This window comes from Perognathus longimembris, chromosome 7 (assembly GCF_023159225.1).
Source record: "Perognathus longimembris pacificus isolate PPM17 chromosome 7, ASM2315922v1, whole genome shotgun sequence".
Classification (NCBI taxonomy): domain Eukaryota; kingdom Metazoa; phylum Chordata; class Mammalia; order Rodentia; family Heteromyidae; genus Perognathus; species Perognathus longimembris.
In genome coordinates, this window is record NC_063167.1 from 1,712,005 (window position 1) to 1,727,282 (window position 15,278).

Genomic DNA, 15,278 nt, shown 5'->3' on the forward strand with positions numbered 1-15,278 from the left:
ACAGGTGCACACGCGCGTGCACACGTGTGGACGCTCCCCCTGGGCTGCGCGCACACACGATGAAGGCTCCACACTGAAGACAAGGGGCCTGTCTCTGCCTGGCTGCACGGCGTAACCGGGTCAGCACCCCGCGGGCCCGGTGGCATCCAGCACAGCGAATACGCAAGTCACGGGGGCACCTGCCTCGTTGGGAAGTTCAAGGCACATGACCTCACCCACCCTTTCCAGAGGAGAGATAAAAGCAGCAGAAGGGCTCAGCATTGAAGAGAAACTTCTAGATGCCACAAACCCCAGAGGAGAGGGGTGGCTGAATGGAACACTCGGGTCAGTGTGGACCGGGCCGGGGCTCTGGTCTCCAGAACCTCCTAGCGGTGAGCAGGACGGGGGTCCCCTCGGAAGCCAAGCCTCGCCATGGCCTGAGTCTTTGGGAGAGACCGAGTGTCACCGGCCCGGGGGGAGCCATGTCCCCCTGACCGGGTGAGGGTTCTGGCTGCAGGGTGCGTGGCTGCGACGGGCCCTGGGGTGGGGAACCACGCAGCAGCAGAGACGGCCATGTTCCTTCGCTTTCCTCCCGAGCCTGGGCCTGTTACCTGAAAGGGGTCTTGTGATGTCCACCCAGCCCACCCCAGCCAAGTTCGAACCCCAAATCAAAGGCTTCCAGGTGACCCATCAGGTAGAAGTCAGCGGGGGCCCAGAGCTTCCTCGGGGGTTGGGGGAGGTGGCTAGACACTCCAGCCCAGCACGGGCCATCGGGAAAATGCCAGCCCGCGGCTGCCCGGGCTCAGCAGCCCCTCCCCAAGCCCATCTTTCTGTTTAGAGCGCGCAGGACATCCAGGTCCCCCCGGCGGCCCCCCTCCTGCCATCGCGAGCACGCGAGGTGGTTTGAACTCCTGAGTTTGTGTTAAGGCTGAGGAAGGCAGCGAGAGCTTGGCACTGAAGGGTCTCGGGGCAGCCGCGGGGGAGGGGCTGCGGGGCACAGCAGGCGGGCGCCCTTTTTCTTCTCACGTCGTCTCAGTACAGCAAGGACGTTGGTGGGGGGAGGGGGCATCCACCGGCCAGCAGGCCGTGGCTAGGGCACCCACCGAGGCCGACCCTCCCAACATGGCTCACCGGGGCCCAGAGGCCGCTGGCCACACGCGGCTCTACGATCGCCTGGCAGTAAGGGAGCAGCCTGGCCTGCTGGACAGCCCCTGGGGACCCCGCGGGACAGAGGACCCAGGTGCCACCCAGGCTCAGGACGCTGAGCTCAGCGGCCGGGCGGACGAGGGCAGGCCCCCTCCCCAGAGCGGTACGTGAAGGCGTCTGAGCAGAAGACCGAAGGGGTGCCCAGCCGGTGCTTGCTCTTAATGAAAACCGGGTGCAGCTCCACCCCAGTGCAGCCTGGTGGCCCAGGACTGGTCTCTTTTGCTTTCGTTTCTTTGGCCCCGACCTGGACACCCCCGCCCCCCCCCCCCCGCGCTTTTCCCTCACCAGGGTGTGTGATCTGCCGGAGCTGGAATTTTAAACGGGGGTGCCTTATGCTGACCCCCCTGACATTTCCCGACTCCTTTGCTGTTATGCCACACCATTTTTTTAAATTAAAAATCATAAATTTTTAACCTGGTTCAAATAGTAGCCTCCAACCATTAGATGCGATGTTCTCTCAGAAGGCCAGCAGGCAAGCTGTAGCATTTCTTAGACAGTTGACAGAACACCTTTCGGTTTGTTTGGATTCAGAAATGCTGTCCGGTGCCACTGGGCTGTCTTTGGCATAAAGCAAGCCTCGCTCTGAAGAGCCACAAAATGTAAGTTCATCCGTGCTGTGGCCCGGTGACCCTTTGTCTAAATGAATCTTCTCCTGATTAAATGCAACACTTTACTGGCCAGAGCTATTTAAGAATGTGGCTCGCTTAACTATGAAGGGACGGTCTCCACGCTCGCAATCCTGGTCCACACTGTGAACCCAGAAAGGGCTACATGGACGCATACAATGTTTTTTCTATTTGATGGCAAAACAAGAAAGCTTGAGGCACGAATAAAACTGCCGACGCGGTTTCTGTTCGCCTGGGGGAAAAGGAGCTCGGCCTATCACCGGGACGTGAATGAGTCTCTTCCTCTCTGGGCAGAGGAGGCAGCGTTAGTTCCTGCGGTCTGCCCGGCGCCGGCCCCCAGCCTCGGCACCGCTTTGAGAGAGCAGGCCACCGACACAGGCCAGAGGAAGACCACCGGGAGCGGGCGACGTGACGCCTCACGCCCGCGGGGCAGAGCTCGGGCCACAGACCTACTTTGCAACTTGGTTTTTGAACACCAAGTGCTCCGCCCTCGGATGAGCCGAGGGCTCTGGGCGGGCGACTGCAGCTCCTCCCCAGAGGAAGGTGGCTCCGAACAGTGAGACTCATCCCTGCCTCAGCCCTGACGCCAGTGCTGGGCCCACCGCGCATCTTCCGAGCCTCCCAGGGGCGCGCGCACACATACCCAGGGGTGGCCTTGGGACCAGGATCCTCTCCCAAGGCGCAGATCCGTCCCCGGCCAATTTGTCCTTCCGCAGGAATTCAATTTCCATTTGTAATGAGCATATTTTTCTGAGAAAACCACTCCAAGACCTTTACCAAGTCAAGTCAAGGAATTTGGAAGCCTGAGACAGTGAGAAATTGGCCTTCCTTCCTTCCTTCCTTCCTTCCTTCCTTCTTCTCTCCCTTCCTTCCTTCCTTCCTTCCATCCGTCCATCTGTCCTTTGACTTCCTTCCTTTCCTAGCTTCTTTTTCTCTCTCTTTCTTTCCAAGATATCCACAGGGAAAGACATTTTCACCTACTTTATGCCAACCTTTCTTTAAAATTTCTTACACTGGTCAGAGAAGAAGAAAAATAAAGTTGCCCGAGAGTTCACTTGAGTGATTCAAGCCGCCATTTATTCCAGAAAGGAGACAGAGGTAACTGCCGCCTGCCAGATCATTCCTACCCCGTGTATTCTGGGTGGAGTTTTTCATTTATAGAAATGCCAAAATTCTAGGATGAAGTAGGAATTAAAAAGCCTTTCCCTTACTGCTGAACCCAGTATCTTCCATATGGTTTGGGAACACTAGGAGAGACAGAATCTAAAAGCTCACAGCCGTTCCCAGAATATTTCTTTGTCTTCCAGAACATTCCCGGGAGTGGGGAGTAGAAGGCTCTGTCGCCATGAACTTGGCCTGCCGTAAATCCCGCTTTCCGCAGGTCCCCTTCTCCGCCTCTGGGTGAGAAGGCCCCCCCCCCCCCCGGGCTTCCCCCAGAGCTCCAGGTGCCTACAAGGGGCCGCCTCTTTGCGTGTGAAAAGTGATCAAAGAGGGAGAGAACAGCTTGGGTCATGCTAAGCACACTTACAGTTCCGAGGACCTGAGTTCAGGGCGGTTCGCCCAAGTTCAGTGCAAACTGTTGTCGGCGGAAGCCGCGGAGGGGAGGACGCAGCAGCTCCGCTCCGGACCGTCTGCTGGCCAGCATGATTTCTTAGAGCCGTTTAGAGCAGACATTTATTGGGCTCGTCAGCTCAGATGTGGGTAAGAGGGGCCCCACCCTCGGCGGCCCCGGCACCCCAGGACTTACACACCGCCTCACAAGGGGGCTGCGCAGGCCTAGAACGTGGAGCCAGGACTTTGGGGTTACTTCCCCGTCCAACACCGTTCCCCTCCGGGCTGTTGTTGGGGGGATACAGAGTATCAGACCCACGTGGGGTGTTTTTTTCTAAATAAACGCTCTTCCTTCCATGTGCGGAAAGTCCCCGCAGCCTGTCCAGGACAACACTTCCCTCTGCCGAGCCAGGGAACCCAAGGCCGCAATGAACGTTTAAGGGTTGCAATGGCGATTGATGGAGGGCGAACGGCCATCTGTGCCGCCCACCCTGGAAGCAGAGGGGCGGCGGCCGGGCCCCATCTCCCCAGGGACCCTGGGCCGGGCCCCATCTCCCCAGGGCCCCCCGGGCTGGGCCCCATCTCCCCAGGGACCCCGGGCCGGGGCCCATCCAGCCTCCTGCGCCCAGTGCACCCCCGCGCCCTGGGCCAAGGCCGAGCCCCAGACTTGGGGGAAGGTCTGGCCCTTTCCGGCTCACCTCCGACCCCCCTCCAGGTGCGGGCAGGTCGGGGACACCCCGCGCCACGCCCGCACCCGGAGATCAGCGCTAATGGCAATTAATTCCGTCCGCGGCTCAAAGTCCCGCGGCCCAGCCCTCGGCCCAGCGTCCCCGGCCCGCCCGCCCCGCCAGACGCCCAGGCCCGGGCGGAGGAGGGGGCCCGGCGGCCCCGCAGGGGTCCCCGCAGGCCCGGTGAGCCAGGAGCAGGGTGGGTGGGGTCCCCCCGGGATTCCCGCGGGCCTGGGAGCGGGGAGGAGGCTGGGCAGCTCCGGGGTCAGGGTCGGTTTCCGGGTGCGCGGGGTGGGGTGAGTGAGAGGCCTCTCCGCTCCGGAGGGGACGGGACCGGGGACCGGGGACCGGGGACGGGGAGGCTGACTGAGGCCCGCGCAGCCCCTGCGATCGCCCGGGGCAGAGGGAACCAGGGCGGCAGCGAGGGGCCGCCTGCCGGGCGCAGACCCCGGGCCCCTCCCCTGCACCCGTCCCGGGCCGGAGCCCGAGACCCAGGCCCTGAGGGCCCCCCGCTGTGTGCGCCGGCCTCGGGGCTGGAAGAAACCTGGGTCCTGTTGATTAGCACCGGGGCGGCGGCTCCCCGCTCCAGCGCCTCCCGCCCTGGCTTCTTGAATTCCGCACTGTGAGCGGGTCAGTCTGAAACACAGTGGCTCGGGTCTGGTCTGGGGGGGGGGGGGGAGTCGTTTGTTTTGTGTGGGTTTTGGGGGGTGGTTAGAAATGATCCAACCCCTTCGGTTTTGTTTAGATCAGGTGATGTGAAACTGGGACTACAGTGACAATGGGTGTCCTTTCAGAAGTGGGTTTGGTTTGGTTTCTGTTCTCCATTTTAAAAATCTTGTTGTTTTATCAACCTACCTGAGAAAGACTGCCAAATAAAATAACTACTAATGGCCGTGCCGTGAAGCAACTTCACGTGCTGATAAGATACGCGCGCACCTGTGGGCGCTCTGCCCTGTGCGGTCCCCGTGTCTGCTGTGGCCCCCGACACCGGCACCTCCTGTGTCCTTCAGGGCTCCCCATGTCCTACTGGGGGTGGCTTCCCGCGACCGTGGGGAGAGCCAGCACACGCCCGGGAGGCCGCTGCCCGCGGGGGCCCCACCCAGCCAAGGGCCCCTGAAGGGGACCCGAGTGTCACCCACGGCTAGGACAGCCACCGCCCCTCCGTGTCCGGAAACCCCTTCCTGCCCGCGTTGAGGCCGGCCCTGTTTCCTCTGAGAGCACTCTTTCCTCTTCTGGTCCTCGATTATCCCAGCATCGGGGAGGGGGCTCCGGCTCCCCGAGGACCTGGGTCCCGGGCTCTGTGAGACAGTCTCCAGTACAGTCACGGGAGACCCAATTCCCCAGGGCCCCCCCCCAAGCCCCCCAGGACCTGCCGTCCTTGACTGCCCGACTCCTCGTCTCCTCTGCTAGCCCACCGCGTCAACACCACCTGTCTTCAGGGATCACGGTGGCATCGGCAAACCCAGTCCGGCGTGATTCACACCCACGCCGCTGCTCCGGGCATCCAAGCGCAGCCCCCTCGGCTCCAGGCCGCGGAGCCCGGCCTGCCGCGCTGCAAGCCAAGCTCGGGGCGGGCACGCTCTCCTTCCTGGACCGTGGCCGCCAGGCCCCGCCGTGGGCACCCTGCGAGCCGGTGGCCTCCACCAGTGCCCGCTGACCCTCCAGACCCCCACCCAGGCCAGCCCGCCCCACTTAGGCTCACGCCAACGAAGGAGTCTGGAGAGCAGGGTCAAGCCCCGCTCCTCGCCAGACGGACGGAGGGTCGCTCGTGTCTGGGGTATTTCCCAGGACATTCCCTGGGCAGGGACTCCAGGGCTGGCACTCGCTACTGATACAGAACAGGGTGGAACAAGTGAAAAGGGACTCGATTCCTTCTGAGCATACGCTGCGCACGCTCCCGAGGGGCCCCTCTGGCAGCCATCGTAAGCCCGGTGACGTGGCCCGGGGGCAGCGTTCCCCGGAGCAGGCCCAGCGCCATGCGGCCGAGGGCCTCGACGCGGCTCCGCGCAGGAGGCAATCGCATCCTCTGATCCCTTCTCCCTGGTCTCTCCGTTCCAGATTTATTACAAGGTCATTAAGGACATCGAGCCGGGCGAGGAGCTGCTGGTCCACATCAAGGAGGGGGCCTACTCCCTGGGCGTGGTGCCGCCCAGCCTGGATGGTAAGACCCCACTGAGACGCAGACGGGGAGGGGGGCGCCCAGGGCCCCGCGTGTGCCCAGGTCAGGCATCTCACGACACCCGTAGCCGCGGCTTCTCCAGCCCCCCACCTCTGGCCCAGCACCCCCTCAGCTCTCCTTCCGCGGGCCTCACAGAGAGCGCCCCAACTTAAGCGTGATTCACACAAGTTGGGCAGATTGTTATCGCGCTGAATTATACCCTGGTATAGTGTTAGTCTCTGATTTTTTTTTTAAACTCTATTATTTTCATTATCAGCTTTCCCCGGTATTCAAAAAAAATGTTTTTTAGTTTAGCCAAAAAATCATTTTGGTGCCTTAAAAGTGTGGGCAGCCCCAGAGGTCGCTCCACGACGAGAAGCTTCGATCTCATAGGAAAGAGGAAGGTGGCCCAGCTGCCTTTATAAACGACGCCCGTCGGAAGCTTCGAGCCCAAGAAAACGCTAGAGGATTTGGGGTTGGTGGGAGGGCAGACCCGGGCCTGGAGAGGTCCTCAAGCTCCTTCCCACGGGGCTGCGGGGAGCAACGCCAAGCCCTCCCTGCGGGGTGTCAGGGAGCACCCGGCCGTCGGGGCGGATAGGAGGTTCCCACGCGTAGCCCCCCACATCCAAGTAGCTCAGAGGTGAGGCTCGAGGAGCAGCCAGCCCCCACGGGCCCACGGGTCAGACGCTCGTGCCGCGTGAGGCGGCATCTGTCCACTTGCCGTCCCGGAGCGGTGGGTCCCGAGAACACGGTGCCCACAGTGCAGGACACGTCTGGTGGGTTCCACCCCGCCGGGGAGCAGAAAAGCATTCTTCCAGCGGTTTCTAGAACTCTAGAGACGGGAGAGGACTGGGTCTCCCCGTCCCTGCAGACACCCCAAGGCCTCATGATTACCCAGAAGTTTTTTCAGAAGGGCACTTCATGCCCTTTCCAGCCAGAGAGCAGAGTGCGGGCTTTGCCATCAGGGTTCTGAGACCAGACCCAGAGGACTCTGCCTCCTTTTACCCTTTCAGCCCCAGAAACAGCGCTGCAATCAAGGTCCCTCCTAATAAGAGCACAGCAGTCTGTGTCCCTGAGCTGTCAGGAAGGAATAATTTCACCAACCGGGTCCCGTCTGCATTGTCCCCTGAAGTTTGGTTTTAATTAGGCCGTTGCCAGAAGAACCATAAATCCCCGCCATCTCTAAGGAAGGTCTCGCTTTCCTTAAAATAACTGCTGAAAAGACCTGTGAATCTTACACAACACATGAGAACCCCGAAGACCCAGCTACTCCACTCCAGGAGAGTGCTTGACTGTGGAATTCCACTTGTATGGTGGAATTCTTTCCTCCAAAGGAATTTTTTTTTAAGTTGATTCCTGTTCTCCATCCACCTCCCACCCCTGATATTAAATAACCCGGGTCTACCTTTTCCTAAGCATTGATCACACGTTCGTGGGCTAATTACTTTCCACAAATAATAATAGTCTGACACCACACGTTTGACTTTTTCTAGCATCCGCTGTCAAACTCATTCCTTCTCCCCCTAATAGCCAGCCCCCCAGTTAAACTCAGAATCATACAGAAAGAAAAAGTTCCTCCCTAAGATAATTATCATTTAAAAAAACCTCTTTTCTCCTCGCCGGGCTCCGTGCAAGGGCCCTTTTCACTGTGGGCGTTTGAAGCAGGCGCTTGGGCTCTTCTGAGGCTGGAGGTGTAGATTCGCGTGTGGATGGGGCGTCGTTGTGAACCCCTCTGTCTCGAAGCCATTAGGCGCCGGTTTACCCTTCTGCCTGGCCACAGAGGCTGCTGGGGGGACTGCAGGCAGATGGGCGAGGCGCGGGTCTTGGCAGGCAGGCGGAGGCGGCCGGTGCGGTGCGGTGCGGTGCGGTGTGGGTGAAGGCCACCCTCCACCCCCAGCCGCAGCCCCCCGCTCATCTGGATGGAGACTTTCTACTTCCAACGGCTCTTCTGGAGTGCGCGTCCATCCCTGGAGGTCTCGGGTCTGTCTGGGGAGCCTGTGCCGACGTGCAGGCCGTGGGGGGGGGGGGGGGGAGGGGCGTGGCCACGGAGGGGGTGGCACCGCCCTGGGCCCCGCCGGGGCTCGAGGCCCACCCTCGCCCTGCCCGGGAGCCGCCCCCCCCCCCCCCCCCCGTGAGGAAGTACCAGGCCGCTGTCCGCGCAGGCCCCCGGGCTGGCCGGGGAGTCGCTTCGTCTTCACTCTTGTTCTGGGGATGCGTGGGGGGGGGGGGGGAGTCACTTTCATGAGAATGTCTTGCTCTTGGGAGAAGATAAGAAATCCTTTGCCTTCAAATGCGCTTTTCTGAAGAGCTCATCGTGGTTTACGTCCCCGTCCTGAAGAAGTCAGGGGGGCACAGTGTGTGGTGTGGAGTCCGTGAGAGGGTAGGATAGGCTAGAACGGCAAGACGGGACATCCTCTTTTAGAAGTTCTTTGACAGTCCTTTAGTCTCTTGAGCTAGGACTGAGACTTGAGTTGGGGGCCTGGCACGTTTGCTGGGCGTTTTCTCGTTCAAGGCTGGCACTCGACCACTTGAGCCACACTTCGCTCCCAGCTTTGTGCTGGATATGGGAGATAAGAGTCTTGCATTCGTCTGCCCCCGGGGTGGCTTTACCCAAGTCCTCAGATCCCAGGCCTGAGACCCCAGCACCTGGCGAATCTTTAAAGTTCTTTAAAATGAATTTTGCATGCTGGAGGGAAAAAACCCAAACAGCCTGCAGTGTGTCCCAGGAGGCCCGTCCGTGGGACTCCCGCGGGCCCGGAAGGCCAAAACCTGTCCTGCTCCTAGCTCTGCCCTTCCCAGGAGCAGACGAGGCTGGGAGGGGTGGGGGCAGAAGGAGGGCAGCACTTGTCCCCAAGGTGGCCCCGCCAGGGGCCATCAGTGGGCGTCACAGTGAGAACTAGGCTGAATTTTTATCTTAAACCCCCCAATTTTAATTTTAGGTCCAAATCCCCCCTTACTTGGTCAGTGGTATGGTTCAGTGGAGTTAACGTTTCTTCTTTTTATTTTTTTCCTATATATATGGGGTGCTGAGGAATCGAACCCAGGGCTTCATGCACACGAGACGAGCACTTTACCACTAGGCCATATTCCCAGCCCTTAACGTTTCTTCTTATGTGCAGTATCTGTTGTCAGATCTCAGCTTCCAGGACTGTTCTTTGATGAGCCAGAAAGAGCACCCTAGAAGTGGCGTTGTGGGGCCCACGCCGGTGGGAGGCCCTCCGGCACCCAGGAGGAGCACCGGGGGCCCCCGTGGGCCCGCGCTGGCCTGTGCTAGGCATGCAGACCTGGGGCGCCCTCACTGGGGAAAGTCTGAGCCTGTAGAGACAGGGGCGGCAGGGGAGGGGTGCCCCCAGACTCACAGCACCCTGTAGAAGGGAGGTTCTGCGTCCTCGGCCCCCCCGAGTGGGAGGACTCCAGCCCCGGGGCTGACCAGGGCTAGCAGTGTGGTCGCCGGGACCCCCCGCGTCCAGGCTGTCTCCCCGGGACTCTGAAACGGAACACGGTCCTTCAGTCTCTCTGCTGTGGAAGGCAGAGGGGCCCCTCCGCTCCCGGCCCCTCTCGTGGTCAGCCCTGGCTTATTAAGGCTCTGCTCAGTGCCAATCGAGTCTCGTGCATGTGCACACACACACACACACACACACAGGCGCACACATATTCACACGCACACACACTCACAGCCAGCACATTAGCAAACACAGTCCCTTCACCCATCCCAGGGCACACGGGCTCTCTCGTGCAGCTGCGTGTGCAACGTCACGGGCGTCCACGTGGACACGCACCGCACCGCACAGATCTGCGCACCCCCGTCCATACACGCACACAAGGACACGTGCAACCCTCAAAGCGCATTATCACCCGCGCACGTAAACACGGAGGCACACGAAAGCCACAGGTGTGAACACACAGAGACGAACGAGTGCACATCCGCTCAAACATGCCAACACGCTTGCACGGGGCACGCACAAACTACATGTCTGTGCAAGTGTACACATATCACGTGCAATTGTGTACATGACACGCGTGCCCACGTTTGACCTGTGCACCCACGAGAGATATGTGCGCGCAAACCCGGCTACGAGCGCACAGGTGTGCATGCACAACCACACGCAGGTTTGCTGGAACGTGCACGCTCATTCAAACACGATCGCGGGTGCACGCAAGCTGCGCAGATGCCCTCACAGCCCTGCACACGCTCACGCGTGCGAGAGCTGAGCGCGGTGTCTTCCCCGGGTCATCCCGGGTGCAGGGCGCCCTCTGCAGGCGGAGCTCGCTGCCGAGGCCGCTGCAGCAGGGGACGTGGGAAGGAGCCAAACCCCACCGGTACCCACCCCCACCCGCAGACTCCCACACCCCCCCCCCCCCGCACCGAGAGCTACGGCTCCCAGCTGATTGTTTAGCTTGGCACTGTGGTCAGGATGCTGCCTCATAAACTTAATAATAGCTGCCCCCCCTTTTAATTTGTTTGACCTTGACGACAATAATTTATTATATGGTTGGAGCTCTGTCCTGGTTTTTTTTTTTTTCCTCCTAATTCATAAACAAAGCACTTGGCCTGGTTTTCTTCTGCACTGGAGAGGCAGGCCGGCCTTGCTTCAACCACCGCCACCCCCAGCCTCCCAAGATGCAAGGACGGGGTCTGAGCAGAGGCCTCCGGCGCCGCCCGCGGGCCCCGGGCCGCCATGGCCGCGTCCGGGACGGAGGCCGGAAGGGTGCGGGCGGGCCGGGGCCGGGGCGACGGGCGGCCCCCCTCCCCGGCAGGTGTCCCGCCCGCTTGCCCACCTCTCGCCCCGTCTTGCAGAGGAGCCCACGTTCCGCTGCGAGGAGTGCGACGAGCTCTTCCAGTGCAAGCTAGACCTGCGGCGCCACAAGAAGTACGCGTGCGGGGCGGCGGGGGCCGCGCTCTACGAGGGCCTGGGCGAGGAGCTGAAGCCCGACGGCCTGGGCGCGGGCGCCGGCGACGGACAAGTGCACGAGTGCAAGGACTGCGAGCGGATGTTCCCCAACAAGTACAGGTGCCAGCCGGACGCCCCCGCGCGCCTCAGCCCGCCGGTCTGTCGGGAGGCCCAGCCGGCCCTCCCCTTCCCTGAGGCCAGACGGGAGCCGGGACCCGGGGACTCGGCGGGCAAGGGGGGGCTGGGGCGTCTCGAGGACCCCGCAGCCCCCGGGCAAGCCGGGCATCCGGTCCCGGCCCTCGGGAAGCCGGGGGACGTGCCAGCCCGGGCGGCCCCTCCCTGCGCGGGGGTTTTCCCCGGGATCACCCCGCGCGGTTGGAGAAGGGACCCCGTCGGGCCACTTACGGACCGTGTGATTACGAGGGATTTACCGCCATCCCGACGCAGGCTCCCCGGGGCCCGCGGACCCTCCACTCTAAACAGATGACTGAGAGAGTAAGTGGGCCGATCCCGCCCGGGCCCATTGAACTGAGTGCGGCTAAGGAGGGCCCGTGTTGTCTTTACATAAACACATAAATCACAATTAACAACAGGAAAAGATACAATCTCTCCATGCCGGAGAAGCAGGCGTTTCTGATCTAAATGGATGGCTGGGCCCCGTAATTAACGGGCTGTGATATATTACTGCCTCACGGTCATTCTGGGGGCTGGGGGAGAGGCAGGGGTCCCCTGAGAGCAGGGGATTAGAGGAGGCCCACTCAGCCAAGAGGAGCGGCCCCTCCAAGCCGCTGCGCGGGACACCCGCGCCTCCACGCCCGGCCACCGCGCTGGGCACGCCTGGCTACACGGTGGGCACCCAAAGACCACCCGGAGAAGGGGCCCCCAGGCCTCCGGGCCTCACCCCAACTCCTGGGCCTGAGGCGATGCTGGGTCTCCTAGACTCTGTTTTTCTAGGCCCAAGGTTAGTCTCCAAATCGGGATGGCGCAGAGGGGCAGCCAGCACGTGGGGGCTGCGGGCCGGCCGTGCCTTTGGCTGGCTGCTCAGTGGTCTTGGGCGGAGGACCGAGTGCCGTCCAGCACCGGCTCCGGCGTCTGACCGCGGAAGGCCGTCTCTCCCCTCGCCTCCACGGCCCACCCAGAGGAGGCGGCCAGACTCGCCGCCTGCACCGGCTCTGGGCCCCAGACCACGTGCGGGGAGAAGGGGGACCTCGTGAGGTGGGGCAGCGCCCCTGCCGGACGGGCTCCGGGGTGACCCCTGCCCCCTGCGTTTAGCTTGGAGCAGCACATGATCGTCCACACGGAAGAGCGAGAGTACAAGTGTGACCAGTGTCCCAAGGCCTTCAACTGGAAGTCCAACCTCATCCGCCATCAGATGTCCCACGACAGCGGCAAGCGCTTCGAATGTGAAAACTGCGTGAAGGTACGGGGCACGGGTCCCACGGGGCACAGGCGCACCCCTGCCCTGGGGCTCGGCCCCCCGCCCCTCCCCCGCCCTCCCGCCCCCTGTGCAAACGCAGGTGGATGCGGCCACGGCGGGGCCCGCTGCCCCCAGCCCACCAGGGTCCTTCCGAGTTGCCAGGAGGACAGGAAGGCTCAGAGAGAGCCCGGGCCAGCTCCGGGGCAGCCGGTGCCCTCGGGTGCGGGTGGATGGCCTAGGGCGGCAGGGCTGAGGCGCCCGAGCCCAAGCCTCCGCTGCGCCGCCTTCCTCCGGGCGCTCTCTGCACAGTCCCGGGTCACTGTCACCGCCAGCTCGGTGCAGGGCGGGTGGAGCGGGAGAGGGGCGAGCCGGGCGTCTCCGCCGGGGGCGCGGGGAGCGGGGCCGGGCGGGGCCGTGCCCATGGCGCCCATCTCCCCAGGTGTTCACGGACCCGAGCAACCTGCAGCGGCACATCCGCTCTCAGCACGTGGGCGCCCGGGCCCACGCCTGCCCCGACTGCGGCAAGACCTTCGCCACGTCCTCGGGCCTGAAGCAGCACAAGCACATCCACAGCACGGTGAAGCCTTTCATATGTGAGTTCCCCTCCCACCCCACCCCCCGCCCCCCCCACCCCGCGCCGGCAGCCACGCCTGGGGCTGAGGGCCACGATCGGCCGCCCCGGGGCCGGGCCCACATCCAGGGGACCGTTGTCCATCCAGAAGCTCCCCGCCAGTCCTGGGAAGGCACAGCCACGTGACTGGGTCCTTCAGCACTCCGCGCGGTTACGTCGTCCAATGGCGTCCTCTGAGCCTGCGGCTCTGCCCCTCCCTCGTCCAATGGTGTCCTGAGCCTGTTCCTCCCTCGTCCAATGGTGTCCCTCTGGGCCTGCGGTTCTGCTCCTCCCTCATCCAATGGCATCCTCTAAGCCTGTTCCTCCCTCGTCCAATAGCGTCCTCTGAGCTGCGGCTCTGCCCCTCCTTCATCCAATAGCGTCCTCTGAGCCTGCGGCTCTGCCCCTCCCTCATCCAATGGCGTCCTCCGGGCCTGCGGCTCTGCCCCTCCCTCGTCCAATAGCGTCCTCTGAGCCTGCGGCTCTGCCCCTCCCTCGTCCAATGGCGTCCTCTGGGCCTGCGGCTCTGCCCTCCCTCATCCAATGGCGTCCTCCGAGCCTGCGGCTCTGCCCCTCCCTCGTCCAATGGCGTCCTCCGAGCCTGCGGCTCTGCCCCTCCCTCGTCCAATGGCGTCCTCCGGGCCTGCGGCTCTGCCCCTCCCTCGTCCAATGGCGTCCTCCGGGCCTGCGGCTCTGCCCCCTCCCTCGTCCAATGGCGTCCTCCAGGCCTGCGGCTCTGCCCCCTCCCTCATCCAATTACGTCCTCTAAGCCTGTTCCTCCCTCGTCCAATGGCGTCCTCCAGGCCTGCGGCTCTGCCCTCGCTCGTCCAATGGCGTCCTCCGGCCTGCGGCTCTGCCCCTCCCCTCGTCCAATGGCGTCCTCTGGGCCCTGTGGCTCACCCCTTGCTCGTTCTGCCCTCCTTCCTCTTCTGGCCCCCACATAGCTCACACTTCTCATCTCCTCGCAGCGGGCCGGGGGTAGGGCGGTGGGCAAGGCCAGCGGGCCTCCTTCCTTGCGTCCTCTGGCTGCCCCCTGGGCTCACATCCAGGGCTGAGCTCCGGCAGGAGCTCCGTGTGTGGCAGTGCCACCCGGCCTGGGCACGGGGCCCCGAGGGAGCCCGGCCTGTGGTCAGCTCCCTCCTCATGGCACAGCAAAGGTTAGGACGGGGGGTGGGGGGAGGGGGAGCAACCGTGGTCCCAGGGCCAGCAGCGCCGGGCCTGAGCCTCGGAAGGGCCAGGTTGGTGCCCGGGTGGGCCCTGCTCCTGATGAGGTGAGGCGCGGGGCTCGGCCAGGCTGTATCGGCCTACAGAGGAGACCCAGGATGGAGGCAAAAGGGGACGGGGTTCGCCTGGAGCAGCCCCAGGGCTTTGTGAGCCTCTCGGGTCCTTAGCCCCGACGTTGGCGAGCTCCGGGGGCACTGAGGGCTCCCGGGGGCTGCGGGATGTCTTCCCACACCCCCCGTGCTGCGTACCCCGCTCAGGCTTCCTGCAGAGAGGCTCCCTCAGCTCTCCATCTGTGACAGAATGCCTGGGGCGAGGGGAAAGGCTCGTCTCCGCCCGCGGTTCCGGTCACCGGTCGCTGCTGGCCCTGTGGCGAGGGAGGGTCGTGGAGCCTGTGGCAGAAGGGGCTGCTCAGGGGAAGCAGAGAGGGAGAAAGAAGCCCCCGGCCGTACGATCTCCTTCAGGAGTAGAGCCAGTGACCTAACTTCCTCCCCGCCAGGCCCTCCTGCGGGGACGGCGCCCAAGGCTGGGCCTCTGGGGACACGGAGGGTTTAAAACTCAACACCGTCCTAGCACACAGGCACGCACAGGCGTGCACCAGCGCCGCGCCGTCCTTGCTCAAGCGCTGTGTCTTCACACTACTTACTTTCCGTCCTGTCGTCACCCGGCATCCTTATGGATTCCCACAGAGGAGGGCTGCACTCCCTCCACCTCACCGAAGGAAACGGAGGCACGCAGCCAGGCTGCGGGACAGATCATAGGCCCGGGGAAGCTGGTTCCTGACCCCAGCGTGGGAGACCCCCCCGTGCCCCAAGCCGTGTCCTGTCAGTGAGGGGAGGGAGACCCGATCAGGCTGTTCTTGCCGGTCCCCCCGGGGCTCCAGCCGCCTG

At 63.1% G+C, this 15,278-nt stretch overlaps 1 protein-coding gene across 1 annotated transcript in view; it reads left to right on the forward strand.

The window, feature by feature from the left end:
- Positions 1-15,278, forward strand: part of Prdm16 (PR/SET domain 16) — a 143,456-nt gene that overhangs the window by 107,718 nt on the left and 20,460 nt on the right. Inside the window, 4 exon segments of the mRNA XM_048350111.1 lie at positions 6,149-6,251; positions 11,047-11,260; positions 12,413-12,560; positions 12,997-13,150. Of these exon segments, the coding sequence (XP_048206068.1) occupies positions 6,149-6,251; positions 11,047-11,260; positions 12,413-12,560; positions 12,997-13,150 (619 nt within the window).